The sequence below is a fragment of the Rosa rugosa genome, chromosome 4 (assembly GCF_958449725.1).
Source record: "Rosa rugosa chromosome 4, drRosRugo1.1, whole genome shotgun sequence".
Lineage (NCBI taxonomy): Eukaryota > Viridiplantae > Streptophyta > Magnoliopsida > Rosales > Rosaceae > Rosa > Rosa rugosa.
Window position 1 is genome coordinate 36,637,584 of NC_084823.1, and position 21,272 is coordinate 36,658,855.

At 38.1% G+C, this 21,272-nt stretch overlaps 1 protein-coding gene and 1 long non-coding RNA gene across 2 annotated transcripts; one reads left to right on the top strand and one right to left on the bottom strand.

The window, feature by feature from the left end:
• Positions 1–912: 912 nt before the first annotated feature.
• On the top strand, positions 913–7,121 carry LOC133744518 (AP-2 complex subunit mu). Its single transcript, XM_062172614.1, has 13 exons — positions 913–1,255; positions 2,552–2,729; positions 3,128–3,218; positions 3,936–4,030; positions 4,206–4,295; positions 4,379–4,427; positions 4,505–4,643; positions 4,818–4,934; positions 5,362–5,452; positions 5,538–5,680; positions 5,988–6,102; positions 6,600–6,644; positions 6,724–7,121. The coding sequence occupies exons 1-13, from the start codon at positions 1,173–1,175 to the stop codon at positions 6,802–6,804; spliced, it is 1,317 nt and encodes a 438-aa protein (XP_062028598.1). The 5' UTR covers positions 913–1,172; the 3' UTR covers positions 6,805–7,121.
• Positions 7,122–18,092: 10,971 nt separating this feature from the next.
• LOC133745460 (uncharacterized) lies at positions 18,093–20,755 on the bottom strand. Its single transcript, XR_009863634.1, has 2 exons — positions 19,276–20,755; positions 18,093–18,973 (listed from the first exon to the last, which is right to left on the bottom strand). It is a non-coding gene; the product is annotated as an uncharacterized LOC133745460 (long non-coding RNA).
• Positions 20,756–21,272: the final 517 nt, after the last annotated feature.

Sequence of the window (21,272 nt, forward strand, 5' to 3'; positions counted from 1 at the left end):
TTAATTCATTCAGAATTTAATGGAGAGAAAAAGTCATTTTTACCCTCATTTTGCACTCCACGTGCGTCACACGTGGTTAGAATTAATGGCACCGTGACGGAAAGTTGGCATAGGTACGATATTGACAACAAAATAGAAGTCCAGGTATCACATTGATACGTTTGAAAGTCCAGGTATCATTTTGACAGTCCTCAGAGTCTCCAGACACTATTGGTGCATTTTTCCCAATTAACTTCACAAATCAAGTACTTTGCCAGTCTCTTAAGTTGATTTTTTTTTTTTTTGGAAATCTAAATTTCATTGAAACTGATGAACCATTATAATTATTTAAAATAACATTCCACAACTCAGATGGGTCGCACGCAACTCCACAATCCTTGCTCCAATCTATAGAAGCCCATGACCACCCTTGCATCAATGGAGCTCCGATTGCAACATACATGCCAAAGTCCACAACCTAAAATGTTATTGTTGCTCTAAATGTCAGTTAAGAAACTTTAGTCTTGAATGTGCGGTTTTTTATGATTAAATTTTGTAGTTATGTGTCCAGAGTACGTAATCAGGCCCTCCATTGTGTGGCAAGAGAGTAAAGCCGCAATATCTTTATTTTCTTTTTAAGAGTGTTATACTCTCCCTCATCACAATAGAATTTAGGGAATCAGTGTACTATTTACTCTTCGATTATACCTTCTTTTAGTGAACAATATTTATTGTTGTTTTTATCACATAACAATGAAAAAAAAATCTCTATAATTAGGCTGTAAGTCAAACTCAGATCTCCTACGTAGAAGACCAATGCCAATAACACTAAGAAATAAAGCAATTCTCTTTGAAAAAAATAAAATAAAAATAGTATCTATGAATTTTGGGTTCTTAAGTAAAATTCTAATCATATTTTTTTGGGTTCTTAAGAGAGAGAGTAGCTGGCAGCCACGCGTGGAGAGAAACTTCTCTGACTGCAACTCTTCCGCGACTTCTTCTTCAAACTTGAGACCTTTCTCTCTCTCTCTCTGCGATTCTCCACACATTGCTCTTCACCAAAGTTCAAAGCCAAGCTCCAGCAGACGCCCTTGCCCTTCATTATTAGTCTGGCGATTCATTTTCCAAATCTCGCAGATCTGATTAGCTGACGACCCAGTCTCCGTCGCCGTTAATTTTGGTCTGGATCAGACATGCCGGTGGCTGCTTCCGCCGTTTACTTCTTGAACCTCCGCGGAGATGTCCTCATCAACCGTCTCTACCGTGATGACGTCGGGTAATTTCCCCCCCTCTTTCTCTCTATCTCACAGCTTTTGGGTTCGAATTTTGTTCGTACAATTTGATTCAGAAATGGGCTGTAGAATTGTCAATTGTATCTGGGCAGAGATGCATTCATGTTTTGTGTTGAGGATTTTCGGTCAATGGGTGTATCTGTTTGTGCTTAAAACTGTATATGGGTTCGAATCGAAATTTTTGAAATTTATATGGGGGGACACTCTGCTTATGTCATTGTTTAGAGTGTAGGGAATTCAAATTTAGATCGAAAGTGGGAAATGCTGTACTGAATTTTATGCAGTTAAATGGTGCTGTGAGTTCGGCTAAGTGTCAGCGTGTAATGTTCCTAATTGGCTTTTGGTATGAGACATTCCTAAGTGATGAGGTCTGAAAGCTTGATAAAGTACTTTTTTGGTATAGTGAGGCTTGACGAGAAGTTGTTACAAAACTAGTGGTGTCCAAGCTTTAGGTAGATGCTGTGGTAACTAAATGTGATGGATGAAGTAAAGTTGTTTCATCGATACTGACATTTTTATCTTTTCGGGATTTTGTTAGAACATTCACTTTTTGAGTTTAATAGGTTTCTCTTAAGATTTTAGGTGCATGAACTAGGGTGCAGGATAGGGATGAGGTCCAGTCACTTGCATTGATTATTCTGTTTATATCTAATCCATGTGCCCTAACGTTTAAAGTTAACTATGGCATAGTGAATAACAAAGGGAAAAGGGAAGAGTGAACACATGGCTGATATTGAAAATTAAGAGGTAGTTGTACTGGCGGTTCCCATAGTGAGTAACCCATTTGTTGATAGAATTCTACTTTAGTGTCATGGTAAGTTCATAATGTAATTTGAACTAAGAGAAAAAAAAGAAGAAGCATAAACATATGTCAGATAATGAAAATTAAGAGCTTACTTGTACTGGTGGTTCCAATAATGAGCTACCCTTTTGTTGACAGGAATTTACTTTAGTGTGATGGTAATTTGGAAACTTAATTTCATTTGAGCATGTGTAGAAAGGTATTATTTGAAATACTGTCCTGAGAAGGCAAGAAGCACGTATGTCATAGACTTCAAGCTCATATAAAATAATAAATAAATGTTGTCAGGATATGAAGGGCACCCTCTTAGGCCTTCTTGCCATGTTGTGGAAATTTTTCATTGTCAGGTCTTTGCTTTGTATGCATATCTTTGTGTTCTTTATTCTGTTGTTGGCTAAATATTTATGTTATCAAAATTCATCCAACAACTTTAAATCGTGCAGTAGTGTGTGTAACAACTGTTTATTTATTCTTTCAGTGGAAATATGGTGGATGCTTTCCGAATTCATATAATGCAAACAAAAGAGCTTGGTACATGTCCTGTGCGGCAGATTGGTGGATGCTCTTTCTTTTACATGAGAATCAGCAATGTTTACATTGTGATTGTAGTCAGCAGCAATGCGAATGTAGCTTGTGCCTTCAAGTTTGTGGTTGAGGTAATGATGATGTTGTTACCCAAATTTTATGCAGATTCGAGCACTGTGTAAATAAGAATTCAAGATGGTCTCTGCTGTTTATCACCATGGCTAGTTTTTGAACTGGAATCTTACTTCTTCTACTCAATAAGTCAATATCTTGAATTGTTGCCGTCTTTTATACAATGACAAATAGCTAATTAAGTCATTTCTTCAATCATAAGTAAAGTTTTTATTTATTATTTTTTTGGTAATCTTGTTTGCCCTTTATTATCTTAGATTTTATTCAGAAAAGTTCAAACTGGTAATTTGTTTTTAGTTAAGGGCATGGATCTATATTCGATTTTTCACTGTCTGTGAACCTGCAAATAATGAACTTTAATAATGGTGATAATTCTGGTACTCTTTTCTGCTTGCAGGCCGTTGCGCTGTTCAAATCCTATTTTGGAGGGGCTTTTGATGAAGATGCAATTCGTAATAATTTTGTTTTGATTTATGAGCTGTTGGACGGTAAGTATTTATAAACTCATTTCATTTCATTTCTTTGTAAGAGTTATGTTTATGATACAAACCTTTTGCCATACTCATGCCTTATAATTTAGAATTTACCTCATACAATAGTGAAGAAAGGTAAAAAGTAACTGGAGACCACAAAATGAATCTTGTGTAAAAGGGTGAATTTTAGTTGCTGAATATTCATATTATAGCAGACTAGGGTGTAACTACAAAACAAAACCAAGCAAAACCTCATGATATAAGAGGCCACTATTGGTAACTGTTGCGCACAAGTACTTGCCATATTTCTCAGTTGTATGCACAACACATCCTCTCTAACAAGATTTGATACTGTTAACATGGCAGCACATAATAATTGACTGTGGTTTTGCACACATGGCTTCGTGCAAAGACTGTTTGTTAGTACTTAGTAGATGAGTTACCTTCCCAAGATGCTTTCATTCCCGGACTTCATGCTTGATATCTTGGATAAAGAATACTATGGAAGTTTGTGATACTGATAATTGAATTAAGCTTTTTTTGAATATGATGATGTTGAAATGAGTAACATTATGTCAGCTGTGCATTGCTTCTTTGCTGTGATCTGTAAAGTTCATGTTCTGCAGTGCGGATTGACCATGCATATTTATGCATATATGCGTATATTTAATTTATCTTTAGTTAATAAATAAAAGGTCAAATATAACTTTGATGTCGACCTTTAAATTGCAGAAATTATGGATTTTGGTTATCCCCAGAATCTTTCTCCAGAAATTTTAAAGCTTTACATCACCCAGGAAGGAGTGCGCTCGCCATTCTCTTCTAAGGTAAGATACTTGAATGTTTCAGGGTAGGGAAATTGCATATGCAATCTTCTAGGATATTTGCTCTGTAGATTAGAATAATAGATAGAAGCTTCTAGTTATTCTATCATATTGATATCATGATATTAGTTCCTGACATTTTTTTCTTGTCAATTGTGTTCTGGAAAAAAAAAAAAAGCCTACAGATAAACCTGTCCCTAATGCAACTCTGCAAGTTACAGGTGCTGTCGGTTGGCGGAGAGAGGGCCTTGTTTATAAAAAGAATGAGGTGACAAATTTTCTTTTCCCAGACATCTCTTCTTCATTCATTATTCGGCATTCAACTAGATTTCTAACATTTGATTAATGCAGGTTTTCTTGGATATTGTGGAAAGTGTAAATCTTTTGATGTCTTCCAAAGGTGGGCTAGTGTTTCTGATGTTTTCTGCACAAACAATTTCTGATTGGTCTACTCATAAGCAATTTTGGTGACTATAGGTAGTGTTCTACGCTGCGATGTAACTGGGAAGATTCTTATGAAGTGCTTTCTCTCTGGAATGCCTGATTTGAAGTTAGGGTTGAATGATAAGATTGGCCTTGAGAAAGAGTCGCAAATTAAATCTCGTCCTACCAAAAGGTATATTTCATGTTAAAATTGTAAGTGAACATTTTACCACTAAAAGTAGAAGAAGACGCACTGAAATAATCTCCCTTCTCTGATCTCAGTTCTCTATAGTGATGCCAAAACACACTCAAAGCTCATGGTTTATTCATTTTATTTTCTTTCTTGACCCTCACTATTATTTTGCAGTGGAAAAACTATTGAGCTCGATGATGTTACTTTCCATCAATGTGTAAATTTGACGAGGTTTAACTCAGAGAAGACAGTTAGTTTTGTGCCACCTGATGGTGAATTCGAATTGATGAAGTAAGTTAATACTCTAAAATTGTTTCTTAGTGCTAAGCTCATTACTCAATAGTGTCCTTCATTAAGCATAGTTGTAAGCATTTAAACTTTGTGCATGGAGTCCATTATGTACTTTTTGTATCAGCTGGTGTTCTGAGTCACATCTTCTATACTATTTTGTGAGATAGAACAGAAGCCCTGAACAGCTGTTATGCATATATATTTCAGAAAGAAAAAAAAAGAAGCCTTTTACATGCTACCAATCCTGCAATTAGCGGCCTACATTATGCATGATTGACTGATTTCATGATTTCATCATTATACTTCCTTTTTTTCCCATGTAGATTGTCTTGTAGTATGATACAAATCGCCTAACATGCTTAGTAGGGCTGTCTATCTAATAATTCGGACTAGTAGTTCTCTAAGTAGTTGGTTATATGTGATACAGGTACCGTATAACTGAGGGTGTGAATCTTCCGTTCCGAGTATTGCCCACAATTAAGGAACTAGGTAGAACTCGCATTGAAGTAAATGTTAAGGTAAGTATGCTTGTTCACACGTTGAAGGTTGCTATTTTGAAAGTTTATGGTGTGAAATAGCTTATACGCACCTTGTGCTCTTCAGGTAAAGAGTGTTTTTGGTGCCAAGATGTTTGCGCTTGGGGTTGTCATCAAAATTCCTGTGCCAAAACAAACGGCAAAAACAAGTTTTCAAGTGACCTCTGGTCGAGCGAAGTACAATGCTGCTATTGATTGCTTGGTTTGGAAGTGAGTGTTTTAGTATGTTTTGTGAGTTGTGACATCCTAAATTGGTGGACTATTTAATTTCTCTAAGAGTTGCAATCCCATTTCTATTAAGAAGAGTGTACAATAACATTATCCCTTGTAGATTTGCATAGGTGACTAGAGGATGAGATTAAATTTACCATTCTAGGCTCATAGAATGGTATTCTGTCTGTGGCATATTTGATAGAGGAGCCTTCAGCCTGCCTGAAATTTTTTTATGTCCGAGTTATATGATTGTGTGGGCTTTTTTCTTTCACTCCATTGCTCTTAACTTTATTCAACTATGTAGGATAAGAAAGTTTCCGGGACAAACTGAGCCAACTTTGAGTGCGGAAGTTGAGCTGATTTCCACGATGACAGAAAAGAAGTCTTGGACAAGACCGCCAATTCAGATGGAGTTCCAGGTGCCTGATTAATTATGAATACTAATTCAAATAACTGAGGTTTTTTTTTTGGGGTACACATTTTCACTTGATAATCTCAGAAGGTCTTATAACCTCCTATGTAGTGTCTCATTTAAGTAAATTTTATACTAAAAATTGTTGTCCCTAACTAGGATATTGATTCATATTCTAGAAAAGAAAATGGTGTTTGCTTGTTTGTTTCTTCAGGATTTTAATCAGTTAGATTAATTACATGAGAGAGAATATAGTAGATGAGGTTGAAAGTATAATAGTTTAATAATTGTAATATTACAGTAATTACATGAGAGAGAATATCGTAGATGAGGTTGGAAGTATAATAGTTTAATAATTGTAATAATACAGTTGACTTGATTGATGAGGGCCACTTCCTGAACTAGTACCTCATTTTCATGTATTTCTACATTTATGGTATTCAATTTGTCTTCTCCTCAGCATCCCCTTTAAAGAAGTGATTTATTGGGAAATTGTTTATACAGGTTCCAATGTTTACAGCATCTGGTTTACGTGTACGTTTTCTCAAGGTAATGCCTGGACTCACAGCACTGTTATTATGCCTTACCTTGAAAATGTTGCATTTATTCATGGATTTTTATTTTGCAGGTATGGGAGAAAAGTGGTTACAATACTGTTGAGTGGGTTCGCTATATCACCAAAGCTGGTTCATATGAGATTAGGTGCTAGAGGGAGAGACGGGATTGCTGCTGTGAAGACTTGAGATGATTTTACGGTGGATGCAGGAATATTTTTAAGTGAGTTGAGTGATAAGAAATTATTCAAGAGTTTGTATTACAAGGATAAATCATAGGGATTTTTATTGATTTGTGTCATTGTGTCATTATGAATATGGCGAATTTGTCTGATATCCTGTTGTAAATGCTAGTTTACTCTAGAACTGGTACATTGAGCCTTCATTTTTTTTTCCTACTTTTTTTTCTATGACAAATTTGTTGCGTTTGGCACAATTTTCATTTATTGAAATCATGAGATTGTAAGCGAGATTTATTGTTTGATGAGTCGATTAAAATAAACTGGTGAATGTTAGGAATGTGTTGTATGGTAAGGGTTTACATTGTATCTACCAATTTTGTGTTTTTTTCTGTTTTGTTTTTTTATTTGCGGGTTTAAGCTCCTCAAGAACATGACATGAGAAGATTCCTAGCCTTTGACAAGCTAGGTCAGTAGGGGGAAATTGTGAGACCGAAAAAAGAGGGGAAATCATGGAGTTGGAAACCTCAAACTAGCCAGATAGCCAGCAGCATAGTTTTTGCAGCTGTTAGTGAAGCACCTTGTTTGAGACCCGGAATCATTTTACACCAACCAGTAGAAGGGGGAAGAACCTATGAGGTAAACCGTTGCCTACCCATCTTAATAGATGGCCTTAATATTGACATTAAACTTGAAGTAGTAATACAGCTGAAGAGGAAAATCAATACCCTTGAGACAAAATCAAGCTCCACATCGATTTGCAGCAGCAACAGAACATTATAGAGGGCAAAGAAGACCTTGTCTAGTTATGCCTTGATAAAGACTAATAGGAAAATCGCTATTTCGAACACTTAAGCAAATGATCAATACATTCATGAACCTCAAACATACATGTAAGCTGAGGCGGTGAAGTTACATGCATTGGTAACACACTAAGCCCAAGTGCAAATTTATTCAGAATGTCCGTAGGTAGACATTAAACAAGTCATTCTACCCTGCACCCAGTTTCTGTCAAGGATATCATGATCTAATGGAAACGTAGCTGAAAACTAAGGAAGCACCTCAAATCAGATCATGTTTCCAGAAAATTTGTGCTGCCCAAACCCAATTCTCCACTTACCAATACGAAGGATCTGGGAACCAAAAGATTGTTACTCTTCAGTTACAGTCAGTTAAGGGAGAACCACGAATAGAAACAGTACTATCAGCAAGAGCTTGGTCAGTATGGTGAGAGCAAAAGATACCTCCACAGAAACTTCATTCTTCTGCTGACTGCTCAACAGTTTTTTATTCTGCTCACATCTTTCTTTGTGAATTGTTAGTTGTATTTGGAGGTCGCTCCCAAAATGCCAGCATCTAGTCTCGAGTGTTTATTCAGCCCCTCGAGACAACAAGCTAGCTAGGTATCCTCTGAAACAACTCAAAGTTCTTTTGACTTGGTGCTTGACCTTGGCCTTTCCACATCTCAAAAGGTACTTACAGAAGCTGCGTCTGAATTTGTTTGGTTGTTTGAACTCATCTTAAAAAGTTAAAGCAATCTAAGATATTGGAGTTATGGGACATGATCATACGACCAATGAAGGAAACACCCTGAATAGCAATTAGCAATGAGGGATGTTCCAATTGTTAACAAGGAAGGAATTTACAGCAGATAATTTAAAACCAGTGGAGCTAAATCTGCTCCTAACAGAATGCAAGATTTACAATGTGGATGAGCAGGCAACAAATGAACCTTCACTCTGGACCACTACTGGACTGACTATATATATAAGCTAGAGTTGTTAGATCTTTTCCTCTGATAGCATATATAACAAACAAAAAAACCGCCACCTTGTGTTGCAATTTATTCTCAAAATCGAATAATTAAATGTAGTGCATAGTAAAGGTAGGGAGGCGTAGCAAAATATAGATAGAGTGATAAGCAATATTTAAGGATCGATTAAGGTCATAGATAAGATATACTGAAAGACATATGTATTTAACATGATGAACTAGGCAACTAATTAACCAGCCGAAGCAATGACTACACGAAGGTGGTTCATCCCAAGAGCTGCCCGGATCCTGTTGGATGCAGCAATGTTGGCTGTCTCTTCCATGCTCTTGATGATTCTCGTGATTTCTACCTGGACTAGGGAACCATTGATGACATCCCCTCCTAGGTCTATATTTTGATGAACTAAACGGTGATAGTCGTCTCTCCTCCTCCAAAGTACTTTTCCTAGGTTCCAACAAACCAAGCAACCAGCCAACCACAGTCTCTCTCTTCTTAATCCTCGGCAAGAAAATGTCACAGTACCAGTACTCACTCGTCAGAAGCTCCTCCACAACCTCGTCCACATGTGTCAAAGCAAAGGCTCCATCAGCCAATTTCCTCCTCGATCGATCAGCTTTCGACAATCATTGAACAAGGGCTCCAGGCGTTGGTAAACATCAATCTCTGTAGCCGTGAGCCGCAAGTAAAATGCTCCGAGTGCGTACCCTGACGTACTTGAAGGGCTCGTTGTTGATGAACTCTAGCACGATCCCTTTCTCAGGTTGAAGCTGAAGCATCTTCAATACCAGGCACAGGAAGGGTGTGGGCTTTCCGTTACATCCGAATGTCCCACCTGTGTGGCTTTATCCAGTAGGGTTTCGGCTGTCAACCCAAGGAATGCTCCTTCCAATAACAATCTTGGTCCGAACAATTTTCGGCACCAGTTTCTCTGGTTTTGTTCCATGTATGCTCTTCGCCATTATTGGATATAAATTGTAGAAAAGAAAAGAGGGCGAAGTTTTTATAGGTAATGACCAATAAGGTAAAGTTCACTGGTCCAAGAGCCATGCGCAAAGTCACTGCCGATTTGTTCCGTGCGGACCATTAATTAACAGGACGTTCTAGAATAAACATTAGTTTCATAAAATTACAAAATTTGCCACTGAACATTCAAACCGGTCGAATATAAGAAGTAAGATATTCAGAATTATCTTGGCCCAATAAAATTTCTCAACAGTGTCTCATTGCTTTAGCTCAATCATTTTCCAATATCATTTCTTTCGCCCAATAATTTTTCATTCTCATTACTCTCAAAACCAAGCTAAAGATTATAGATCATTAACAATTTGATATGATTAATAAAACTTTAATTTCCCTTAAAAGAATTATTTCATCAACCTCAACTAAGTGATTTTCACCAAAAGTAATAAGTTAGTAATATAAATCAGAATGAACTGCTACTTTTCTATGCAATACTACAGTAATACTTACAATTTCACAATAACTTTTATAACTACATTTGACCCATAGTTGAATGACATCCAAAAGTCACACAAGCATATTCTTCTTTGTAAACAATCAGATTTTCAGCCACTTCATATTGTCAGTAAACTATTACAAATTACTCACAAGTCTAACTCACAATAATTACAAATTTCCAAATATGACAACCAAAGAAGCATTACAACACAACCACATTTCATATGTAAAACTTCTTCCGCAATGAGTATCACCATGTTATCTCTCTCTCTCTCTCTCTTTGCGTCACTATGAGCTTCTCTATCTTATATACAGCAAGGGACAGTTATGTCAATTCTCATATACATAAAAAAATAAAATTGTCCGCATGTGCTTTACCTATTCGCGTAGGCCCTATAAGCTTTGCGCATGAGATATAAAATTATTGGGCTCTGCCCGTGGTAAAAAGTGTGTTGGTTTTGTAGTTGGTGGTAATTTGCCAAAGTTTTTATTCCTATGCCAGTTTGTAGAGGGTTGTTTTTATAGGCCAGTTGTCCTTTGTTCAATGCAAGTAAGATTAGGAGCAACATAAAAGCGACAAGTAACCTTATAGAACAAGGACATTTTGTTAATCCATCCTTATGGATCAAGGAAAACCTAGTAAGATTAGGAAAAACTTAGCACCAAGTCTTATAGAAATTAATTTACTTACTGTATAAAAACTTAGTACATATATGTAGAAAACACACCTACCTGACAACTCACACTTATTTATTTATTGTTCATTTGATATTTCAAGAAGCACCAAGTCCTAGTCCTTACATTTATAAGTTGTTTGTAATAAGAGTGAAATAAGGGCAAGAATTGCTCGTTATTCCAGAACTATTGATCCTAATTGTGCTTTTTTGCAATTCAGGGGTAGAAGATATTAATCATCTTTTCTTCGCCTGCCCCTTTGCTATGGATAATTGGAATTTAACCACTGCAAGTGGCTTAGTGGTTCTTGCCTAGTTGGGTGTGCTCCCCAACCTAGGTTCGAACCCCGAAGCTGTCAAAGTGGCGAGGCACTGTGCTGCAATGCACAGTTGGAGCATTTCACATGCGCCGAAGGGGTTTATCTTGGGCCTAGGAAGCCTTTGGGTTCCCCTTGACAAAGTCAAAAAAAAAAAATGGATAATTGGAATTTAACTGATTCTATTAATGCTAATGATTTACATTCTTCTGATGATTGGTTTCTTTAATTTCCTTGTTCAGGAAGGAAACTCAAAAATCCAACACTGAAAATCACATCCTTCTGTGTTGGAAAATCTGGGAAGCTCGAAATAAACTTATTTTCAGAAGAGCTCCCACTCTTCCAGCCTTAGTTGTTCATGCTGCAGCCTCTATTGATGACAATTACAGAAGGCATAATCCAAGCAACCATGTTAGCTAGGCCTTCTACTGATATCAACAACTGTCCGGATCATGCTGCAGTTATTAGATGGCTTCCTCCCCTTCGCCATTTTGCTAAATTAAACTTTGATGGCTCTAAAGAAAGCTGCTGCGGGTTTTATTTAGCAAAATGGCGAGGGGGAGGAAGCCATCTAATAACTTTTTCCTTCCTATTATGGCTGGGACTAGAAAAATTAGTTTCTCCTTTGTACCTGTTACTGAATGCAGCGCCGTAAGAGATGGTCTTTATCATGCCATGTGTAATGAGTGTAAAAAAAAAAAAAAAAATCTTTGTCAAAGGAGATTCCAAGCTGGTTATCGACTCAATCAACAAAGTCTACACCCACCCCCCTAGAGGCTTTGAACTCTCTTCAAGGATATATATCCAAAGTGGCCAACTTTGTTCCCAGTGAAGCAAACTTTGTGGCAGATGCAATAACAAGCCTTGGACACAATGCTGCTAATTCGACTATTTGGGTCAAGAAGTAGCCAATGTCCGCGCTTAACGCCTTCAATTTCGATCAATTTAGTTTAGGTTGTTCTAGGGGTTTCAAGTTGTAATCTCTCTTTCTTATAAAAAAAAAAGGAAAAGAAAAAAGACTTATTGCCAAAAAGATAAAAAGAAAACGAGTATTTTAGTATTGTGGGCTGAAATTCAGATGTTGTTTGGCCCGCTACTCTCATTTCATATTTTTCAAGTTTATGAATTACGAACAATCAAATAAAGAAGCTCCTAGATTGTGTGCAAGTTTCAGAGATCAGCTTATTACAATGGTCATCAACATTTCCTGAAGAAGAATAAGCTCCTCGCTTCATCTCGGTGAGTTTCTTTAACTTCATCTCCCTCAATTTTCCTATTCTGAGTGTTAATATAGATTCTGTAAGTCCACATTTGGGAGGGTTTGAGGTCTATCCTGTAGAGGTACTCAAATTGGATCTTGAAAGGTTCGAATGATCAACTCTGCAATCAGTTGCCATTTCTGTACATTCAATGTACTTTACGGATAGAGGAATACATAGAGTTGAACATAGAAGAAGAAGAAGGAAGCTTAATCGAAATGAAATGAATCATAATTTTTCTTCTATGATCGATCGGTCTACGTCATTACACTTCATTTAGGATTAGGAATAGGCGTAATCGGACATGATTTTTACATATCTCTCGTTATTTTGGTTGGGACCCTATTCACTTCACCTGTTTTGGCTTAAATGTGAAATACTTAATACAAATAAAAATCTGGGAGAGATAAAAAAGATGTCGGGTCGTTTGTCTGCTTGGTTAGTCAAACATGGGTTAGTTCATAGATCTTTGGGTTTCGATTACCAAGGAATAGAAACTCTACAAATAAAGCTCGAGGATTGGCATTCGATTGCCGTCATTTTATATGTATATGGTTACAATTATCTACGTTCCCAATGTGCTTATGATGTAGCACCAGGCGGGCTGTTAGCTAGTGTGTACTATCTTACGAATCCATCCTGCTTATATTAAAACTTTCCAAGGCCCGCCTCACGGGATCCAAGTTGATAGAGATAAATTAAACAAGTATGGCCGCCCCCTATTGGGATGTACTATTAAACGTAAGGAAAAACTTCAATTTAGCACCGTGATGTTTGACTTCGACATCATGTTAGTCCTTGCGGTTTCAATTTAATCAGTAACACCCCTGAGGTCTCAATTTCAATCAGCTGTGCCCAAAATTTTGCCAGCCTTTCAAATCAGAAGTTAAATGATGAGCTAGCTTCGACAAACCCAGCAAGTGGGCCCACATGAAGGGGTGAATTCCTAATGTGCCCTTAATGGTTCGCAACTTTGCATAAGCCGTCCTTAACTCCTCATTCTTCACTCTTGTCCTCTTCTTCCTCTTCTCCTTCATCGCACTCTCTTCATCCTCCTCTTCATCATTTACAATGGCCACCATAGCCTGCACTTTGCACCATCTGGTAGTGGAGGCCATCGACGGCGGCATCAAACAACTTTTCAATCCTCATTCGTCAAGCCCGAGATTCCGGCCACCACGCCCTCTTATACAGCCTCCTCCACCGCATCCAAACTCCAATGCCGACACCACTATACCACTATCTTCAACCCAGAAGGAAAAGGTATGGGTTAATTTGAAATGGGGAGTACGGTTCCGGTGCAACACTACAACATGAGATCACCGCCGCCCAATTCCTTCATCGGCAGCTCTCTACACGACCTCAAAGCTGTCGGTTCCCACTCCATCAAGCTCGAATCAAATAGACTGTCGATTCCCTCAACCTAGAAAGAAATTCGGCCCGGCCGCTTGTTATGAATCCCAGCACGAACCCACAACCAGCACCAAACCCGCCGCAGTCCCACCTACCCTCTACCTCCTGTGACTGCCACCCGAAGGAGAATTTCCGGCATCTGCCCGTCATGCCTCTGTGAACGACTCGCCGTTTTGCACCCTTCAACCACCTCTGCTTCCTCCTTGTCCAGAAAACCACTGACTTCCTCCACCGTCGTTGCTGCCCTTAAGGTCATTTTTATACCCAGGGCCGGAGAAACGGCTCCGATCGAGTGCCGGAGAAGTCCAGGGCTTGAAGTCATCGGAGGAGGCGACGGACCAGGATCGGCGGGAGAGAGAGAAGGAGAGGGCGTCATTGGTGGAGGAGGTGAGAGCGGTGTTAGGCTTGAGCGAGGCGGAGACACGTGTTGGAGTGAATCTGAGGGTGGAGGTTTGGGCGGAGAGGCGGCGAGACTTAAGGAGAGGGAGAAACGGCGAGAGAGTGAAGGCGGTGGTCTGCATTTTCGAGGCTCAGACGTCGAGATCTCAACGCCGGAGAGAGAGTGAGAGTGAGAGTGAAAAAGAGAGAGAAGAGCCTCGAAGAGTCCGTCGAGGCAGAGAGAGAGGGGTTGGTTGGCTGGGTTGGTGGAGGGAAGTGTGTATTTGTAAAAATTAAAAATGGGAAATTAAAAATAGGAAAAGAAGAAAATGTGTTTGAAATGACCTTTTTATCCCCAAAAGTGAGCCATTCCGTCAAAATTAACGTTCAAATTGGATGGCACAGTAAAAATTGGACTCGACTAATCGAAATTGAGACCTCGGGGGTGTTGCTGATTAAATTGAAACCGCAGGGACTGACATGATGTCGAGGTCAAACATCAGGGTGCTAAAGTGAAATTTTTCCTAAACCTAAATTGGGGTTATCCACAGCTGAATTCCCTTTTGATTCTCCTAGAAAACAAGTTTCATTTTTTGAACCCATTTTAAAGAACCCAAAAGATGAATAGTTTGTTTGAATCTGATTTGGGGTTGTTTTTTCTTGTCAAGGATTCATGATTGAATTTGATTTTGGGTGTTTTATGCATTGTACGATATAGTGGGTTTTGAAGAGGAAAAAAAAAGGAAAGTTCTGCCATGACTTAAGGTATCAGTACCTTAAAATTGGTACTGCATCTGGGCCCTCTATTTTACACGGCTAAAATGGACGGACACGCATATGCGGGTGCATATGCGCGCCCGCCGCATGTAATCGCATGGTAACCTGCTATAGCAGGTTTCAACAATGCGATTTCAAAATTTTGAAATCAAACCTTGAAACTGTTCCAAGCTGAGAAGCTACAAATTATTTACAGGCCAATAATGGCTTTACATAATGAATAAATGCAATCTCTTGATCTAAGGGCTTCATGTGGACTCCGGATTCAATCTTGGTTGCTCGGCGGCCGAGACGTTGGAGGCAGATGGTAGAGATCGATGGGCTGAAAGAGCTCCAGGAGTAACGCACAGAGTAGCCCATCGGAAAAATATGAGGAAGAAATGGAAGTTATAGAATTTTCTACCAACTGGGAAGCACCGACCATATACCAAGCCTTTCAACAGCAGGTCGTATTGGATGTATACTCCTTGGAACACCAGGTCGTCGTTTTAAGAATTGTCCGGTACTAGTTGAAGCAACAACATCTTTGATGCAACTTCTGGTACTTGAACTTGATCTCTTTCTCTTGCGAAATGCATTGGAACATTTATTCCAGCATTAGTTACGCTAGAAAGTAGAGTTTGCCAGAGATTTAGCTATGAAGCCTATCACAGGCATGAGATTTCGCTATAAAGCGTAGTGTTTAGAGGGTAAAGGCTATTTCATATGGGGGAGATTTTAGAAGCAGGAGAAGGATCAACAAAGATAAGAAAGCCATTGTTGCTGTTGTTGTTGTTGCTTTTGGTTGTGATTCTCTTTTGCTCCCCAAATGCCACCATCAAATCCACACTACTGAAACCCACAATCAAATCCAACTATTTCTCATCAAGGAACGTAAATTTACAACTGAACCATCGCAAAAAACCCAGCTTGGAACGGTTTCAAGGTTTGATTTCAAAATTTTGAAATCACATTGTTGAAACTTGCTATTACAAGCGGTGGACGCGCATCTGCACCCGCAAATGCGCGTCTGTCCATTTTAGATGTGTAAAATAGACGACCCAGATGCAATTACGGATTTTTAAGGTACTGATACCTTAAGACACTCAAGGGGAACTGAAAAAAAAAAATGGTTCTTTGGATCCTTCTTGCAGGGAAACAGTGTTTAGTTAAGCTAGATGGAGGCTGAGGTTGAGAGAAATTTAGCTCGGAATTATGAGATAAACAGATCTTACTTGAATTAAGTAGAACCATCAACTTCAATCATTTTGCAACTCTATCCCCATCAGAAGGAAGCTTTAGGATGGCTAATCAACAGAGAGAATCGTGAGGATTTGCCTTCCTATAGGAACGGAGACGTGGCGTTTGTATCAATGTCATGGACCTAACTGTAGATGTGTGCTCAAAGCTGCTAGGTAGTATATTCTTCGATTCTACTGGACTGGGTAAAACATTATACCTTATTTCTTTGATTTGTCATGATGTGGGCACTGATAGATCGGGCAACATAAATTGGAAGGTAGGGAAAAAAGGTAGGAAGATGACTCTAGTTGTCTGTTCTAGCTCTGTCATCTCAGATTGGATATTACAGATGCAAAAAAGCATTAGGAAAGGGTCATTAAATGTGTATCAGTATAACGAGGCGGAGACGGTTGACAGTTTTGATGAGTATAATATGGTATTGGCTATGTATGAAAACATCTCTAAGCCAGGGTTCCCCCTAAAAAGGACTGGATGGTGGCGAGTGATATTAGATGATGCAGATCATTTTAGCAACATGAGAGAAGAGGAGGCTAAACCATTCATTCAGTTAATGGCTAGAAGAAAATGGCTTGTTTCTGGAAAGCCAATCAACAATGGCGAATATAAAATGCTGTCTTTCATGAGATTCCTTGACATTAAGCCACTTGCATCTAAATCCAAATGGCTAAAGTGGCTTGATATTCCTTGTGAGAGAACTAGAAAGCCACGCGATTGAGGGCTGTCACATCTGCAGGTAACAGCTTGTTACCTATTTTGTATCTTCTTTTGGTCTGTTGTAGCTCTGTCAGATGGTTGACAGTTTCTATGAAGCTTCTATTTATAAGAATAAATTGAGTTGATGCTTTCAGCATGTTAGTATCTCAATGTGTACAATTTTGCTAATGTTTCAGGCAATAGTGTCATCAATTGGTTTGCGCAGAGAAAAGGATGTGCTTCTGTTACCACCCAAAACAATCCAGGACTATTTTGTTGACTCCTGAGGAGCGTGAATGTCATGACTGTTTACAGTTTCGACTAAATGCTCATCAGCTTGATTATGAAGCATATACAAAGTTTTCCTATAAGCTTCGCGAGACTTGTTCAGATTCCTCTTGCTTGTATGGTGATGCGCTCGGATTGAGTGCTCAAAATTAACCCTGTTGTCAATTGTTAGTATAAAGCAAGTAGGGATCGTTCTATCCGGAGATTGAGGGTACTCTTGTAAATTTGAGTCAAACAAATGAGTATTATAAACAAAATATACGAAATTAAAATCAAAGAATACAACGAAATATAAATTTATGTACACAAGTATTTATTACGAAAATAATATATGGGGGTTTTAAGGTAAATTTATGTACACAAGTATTTATTACGAAAATAATATATGGTGGTTTTAAGGTATTTGAATTAGAATCTAATCTAATTGATCAATCAAAACAAGAATCAACATAGAAGTGGGTGAATAGAGATAGTAGAGATTTAATTAATAACCATTAACATGTAAAACAAGTTATCAAACACAAATCACGAATCAAAATATGTCATAGAAAGAAATCAATCAAGAACAAAGATGAACGCATACAAAGTTCTTATTACTTCCCTTAATTACTTAGCAAGATGAACGCACCATTACTAAACCTATTAAACGTGCATTGCTAGTCATAGAATGCTACACATTAACAATAACACATATAAAGCATTAAGCAATTGTGGAAGTGTGATTGATTTAAGCAAAACACACAAGTTGAAACGCCATACAAGTATGCAAAACTCATCATTGATTTACTTGAGTTAATAAGTTTTCTACCTGTGAATTGAGACCTAGAACGCTATTATCTTAATCTAGAAACAATTACATGCATTTAATTCTAAGTTTGCAACCAAAGAACATAAAACACATAAAGGAAAAATTGAAGCACAAAGCCAACAATCATTCATAGACATACCTTGAAATCGCAATTTGTAATCTAAAACGTTAACACATGCTTCATGGTTCAAAAACTAAAATCAACTATATAAGCTTTAATCTTACAAAGTTTCGAATCCAACAAAACAAAACAAGAAGATGTTCTGAATTACAAACATAGGAAACCGAAAGCAAAATAAAGATGAACATGGATACACTTTTGAAGAACTTCAAGAACGCAAGATGAACTTCAAGATGATGGAGGCTACGGCAAGGATGTGATGGAGATGATAGAGTTTGCTTCATTGTTTCAAAGGAAGAAGGCCGAAACTTTGAGAGAGAAAAGGGAGAGAGTTGCGAAATTGATTTAGCGTCTGAAAGATGATTTTTGATGTCTAACTCTCTCCTATTTATATTGCTCAACATAGCCTTGGTGTCATGATATTTCTCTACTTCTTCTACCAATAGAAATCCTCCAAAAGTAAGTTGAAATCAAATTGAATTAGAACTATTCCTTTCTCCAAAATATCTTTTCTACGTTGTAGAAGCTAAATTGAATTAGCTAGGACTCTATCTTTTGTCAAAATATCTCTTATCTTCTAGAGATATTTTTGCCAAAATATCTCTTCTAGGTTGTAAAAGCCAAATTGAATTAGAACTCCTTTATTGCCAAAATATCTCTTATCTTGTAGAGATATTTTGCCAAAATATCTTTTATCTACTAGAGTCATCATGAAGCCACATTGTCTCCTAGTGCCCTCAGGTTTCCTAGTATCATCAGGACTCCTCATGCCACAGGATTCCTAGTTGATCCAGGATTCCTATTTCAACTGGGATTCATTTTCCTAATAGGATCGGGAATACTCTATTTCTTCATTTCTTGATCATTTATGCACCTCATTTCCTCCTTGCCTTCATTTCTTGCTTTCTATAGCTCATTTTCTTCGTTTGTAGCTCAAATGTACCTAAAGACATTAAACTAAGTTAGAAATGATAATGTGAGAATAACTTAGCAAAATGTGAGAAGATAAACATTTAAAGCGTTGCATATAATGCTCCTATCATATGGTCTGCCCTCTAAATGTGTTAAAGGTACTAAAATGATGCATTATTCTTTTACTTTCCTATTTACATTGAAAGTGTAGTGGTAACTATTTGAAGACAATGAGTAAACTGTTTGAATGGGCAGGACTATAATTGTAAGTCTATATATGCAGCATAGGTTCACATAACTGATTTGCTAGTTCAATGATGTTATTGTAAGTACCGGATCTAATAAAATCTTCCCGTGACTAAACAGATGTGTCAAAGAAACCTGAACTAGAGAAGATGTTGGAAGCTGAAGATTGTGTAATTTGTCGCTCCTCGACTGTCAAGAAGGTTGTCACATCCTGTGCTCACTTTTTTTGCTTTCAGTGTATCTGGACATTGGTGTATGTGAATGGTAACCCTACATGTCCAATGTGTCGGACTCCAGTTCCAAACATTTATGATCTTTAATTCTTTATGCTTATGTTCAAGAAGAAAGGGTGTCCTCAACAACTCCATCTACCAAGGCAAAAGTTCTTTTGTCCTACCTTCTGTCAACAAGGATGCAGAATACTTCTACATGCAACAAATCAGTAGCTTTTTCACAGTTCAAAACCTCTCTGCAGAATCTCAACCTAGTGCTCAGAGAAGCTGGGTTCCGGACCCTGAATTTGTTTAATACCACAAGCACATCTGGAAAACGCAAGGCAATCCTGGAATTTTTTGCAGCAGAGGGAGAAGATGCGCCCACAGTTCTACTAGCCAATCTGAAGAGTACTGATGAAGAAAGCATCAACCTTACTGTTGCTTGTAAGGGATATTTTTTGGAGCCCTATGTGTCCGTTGTTGCTGAGCAATGTGCAATTTCGACTATTCACCAGATCAGATAACATGAGGAAGTCATGCTTGTAAGATTCATTGCCAGGAACAGTATTGAGACCTCATATTACACTGGCGGGCGAGACTAGGGCTGCTGTAGATTCTTGGCATCAGGGGCGGAGCCACATTGGGGCCTAGTGGGTCCCGTGCTTCTGGATTTTGAATAAGTAGCATAGAGTTTCCCTTGGTAACTAAATGTCAAGTTGGTGCAGTGGTGGCTCCCTGATTCTAGCTACTAATGTAGCTGCAGGCAAGGTTCTAAAAAACGGGCTAGGCGCCTCCACCCTGTTCTGATTCTGGCCTAGTCGATCAAGCTAGGCGCTGGGCAGAAAGTCGGTCGCCTAGGCGGCCTAGGCGGTGCTGGGCAGGTCTCTCTGGGCGCTGGGAGGTCGGCGATTAGGCATTTCAGTGTTTTTTTTTTTTTTTTTCAACTCTTCCACAAAACACAATACCAAACCGATCAGAAACCTATACACCAACCTCGCCGCACAGCCTCTCTCCCTCTATTCTCTCTCTCCAACACGGTGCTTTGAAGTTTGAATACTTTCTGGGCTTTCAATTTGCAATCTTCAATTCTTCAAGCAGCAAAGCAGACGTCCTCAAGGCTTAAGCAGATTTCTGGGTTCGATACTTCAATTTCAGTGAACAAGAGACAGAAGAGAGTAAGGAAAGAAGAAAGATGCAGATGCAGACCATGAGAGAAAAAGAGAGATGCAGGAGATGAGGAGAGGAGAAAAAGAAAGAAGAGAGACGAAGAAGATAAGACGTGTGGGTGTGGGTGTGGGGGTGGTTTGTTTTTTTACTTTTTTCCTTTTTTCTTTTAAAAAATAAGTGGGTTTAGTGGACTAGTAGTTGACAACTAGAGCTTTATATTAATTGCCGGCTGACAAGCCTTGAGATAAGTCATGGCTTGAGATAAGTCATGCATGATTAAAAATTAATATTTATTAAATTTATATCATAAAATAATTAAAAATTTTAAAAAAATAAAAACCGCCTAGGCGGGGACTAGGCGGATTAAAAATTAATATTTATTAAGTTTATATCATAAAATAATTAAAAAAATTTAAAAAATAAAAACCGCCTAGTCCCCGCCTAGGCCCCTAGGCGCTAGTTCCCGGGTCATTGCCCGACTAGCGCCTAGCGTTTTTTAGAACCTTGGCTGCAGGTCTCAGGTTCGAGGCCTTTTGCAGCATTGGACTTAGTTTTGTTTTCAAATTCTTTCTTTTTTAACATTAACACTATTATTTCTTATAATTTTAAAAATCAAAGATAAAATATAATTTCTTGCTTTTTTAACCTTAACACTATTATTTCTTATAATTTTAAAAATCAAAGGTAAAATATATAACCATC

What these genes read in the sequence shown, in the direction of transcription:
- LOC133744518 (XM_062172614.1), top strand. Translation starts at nt 1,173, where the DNA reads ATGCCGGTGGCTGCTTCCGCCGTTTACTTCTTGAACCTCCGCGGAGAT. An exon ending in TTGTTTATAAAAAGAATGAG is followed by an intron (nt 4,296 to 4,378) that starts GTGACAAATTTT and finishes TGATTAATGCAG; the next exon opens with GTTTTCTTGGATATTGTGGA. An exon ending in CAATTCAGATGGAGTTCCAG is followed by an intron (nt 6,103 to 6,599) that starts GTGCCTGATTAA and finishes TTGTTTATACAG; the next exon opens with GTTCCAATGTTTACAGCATC.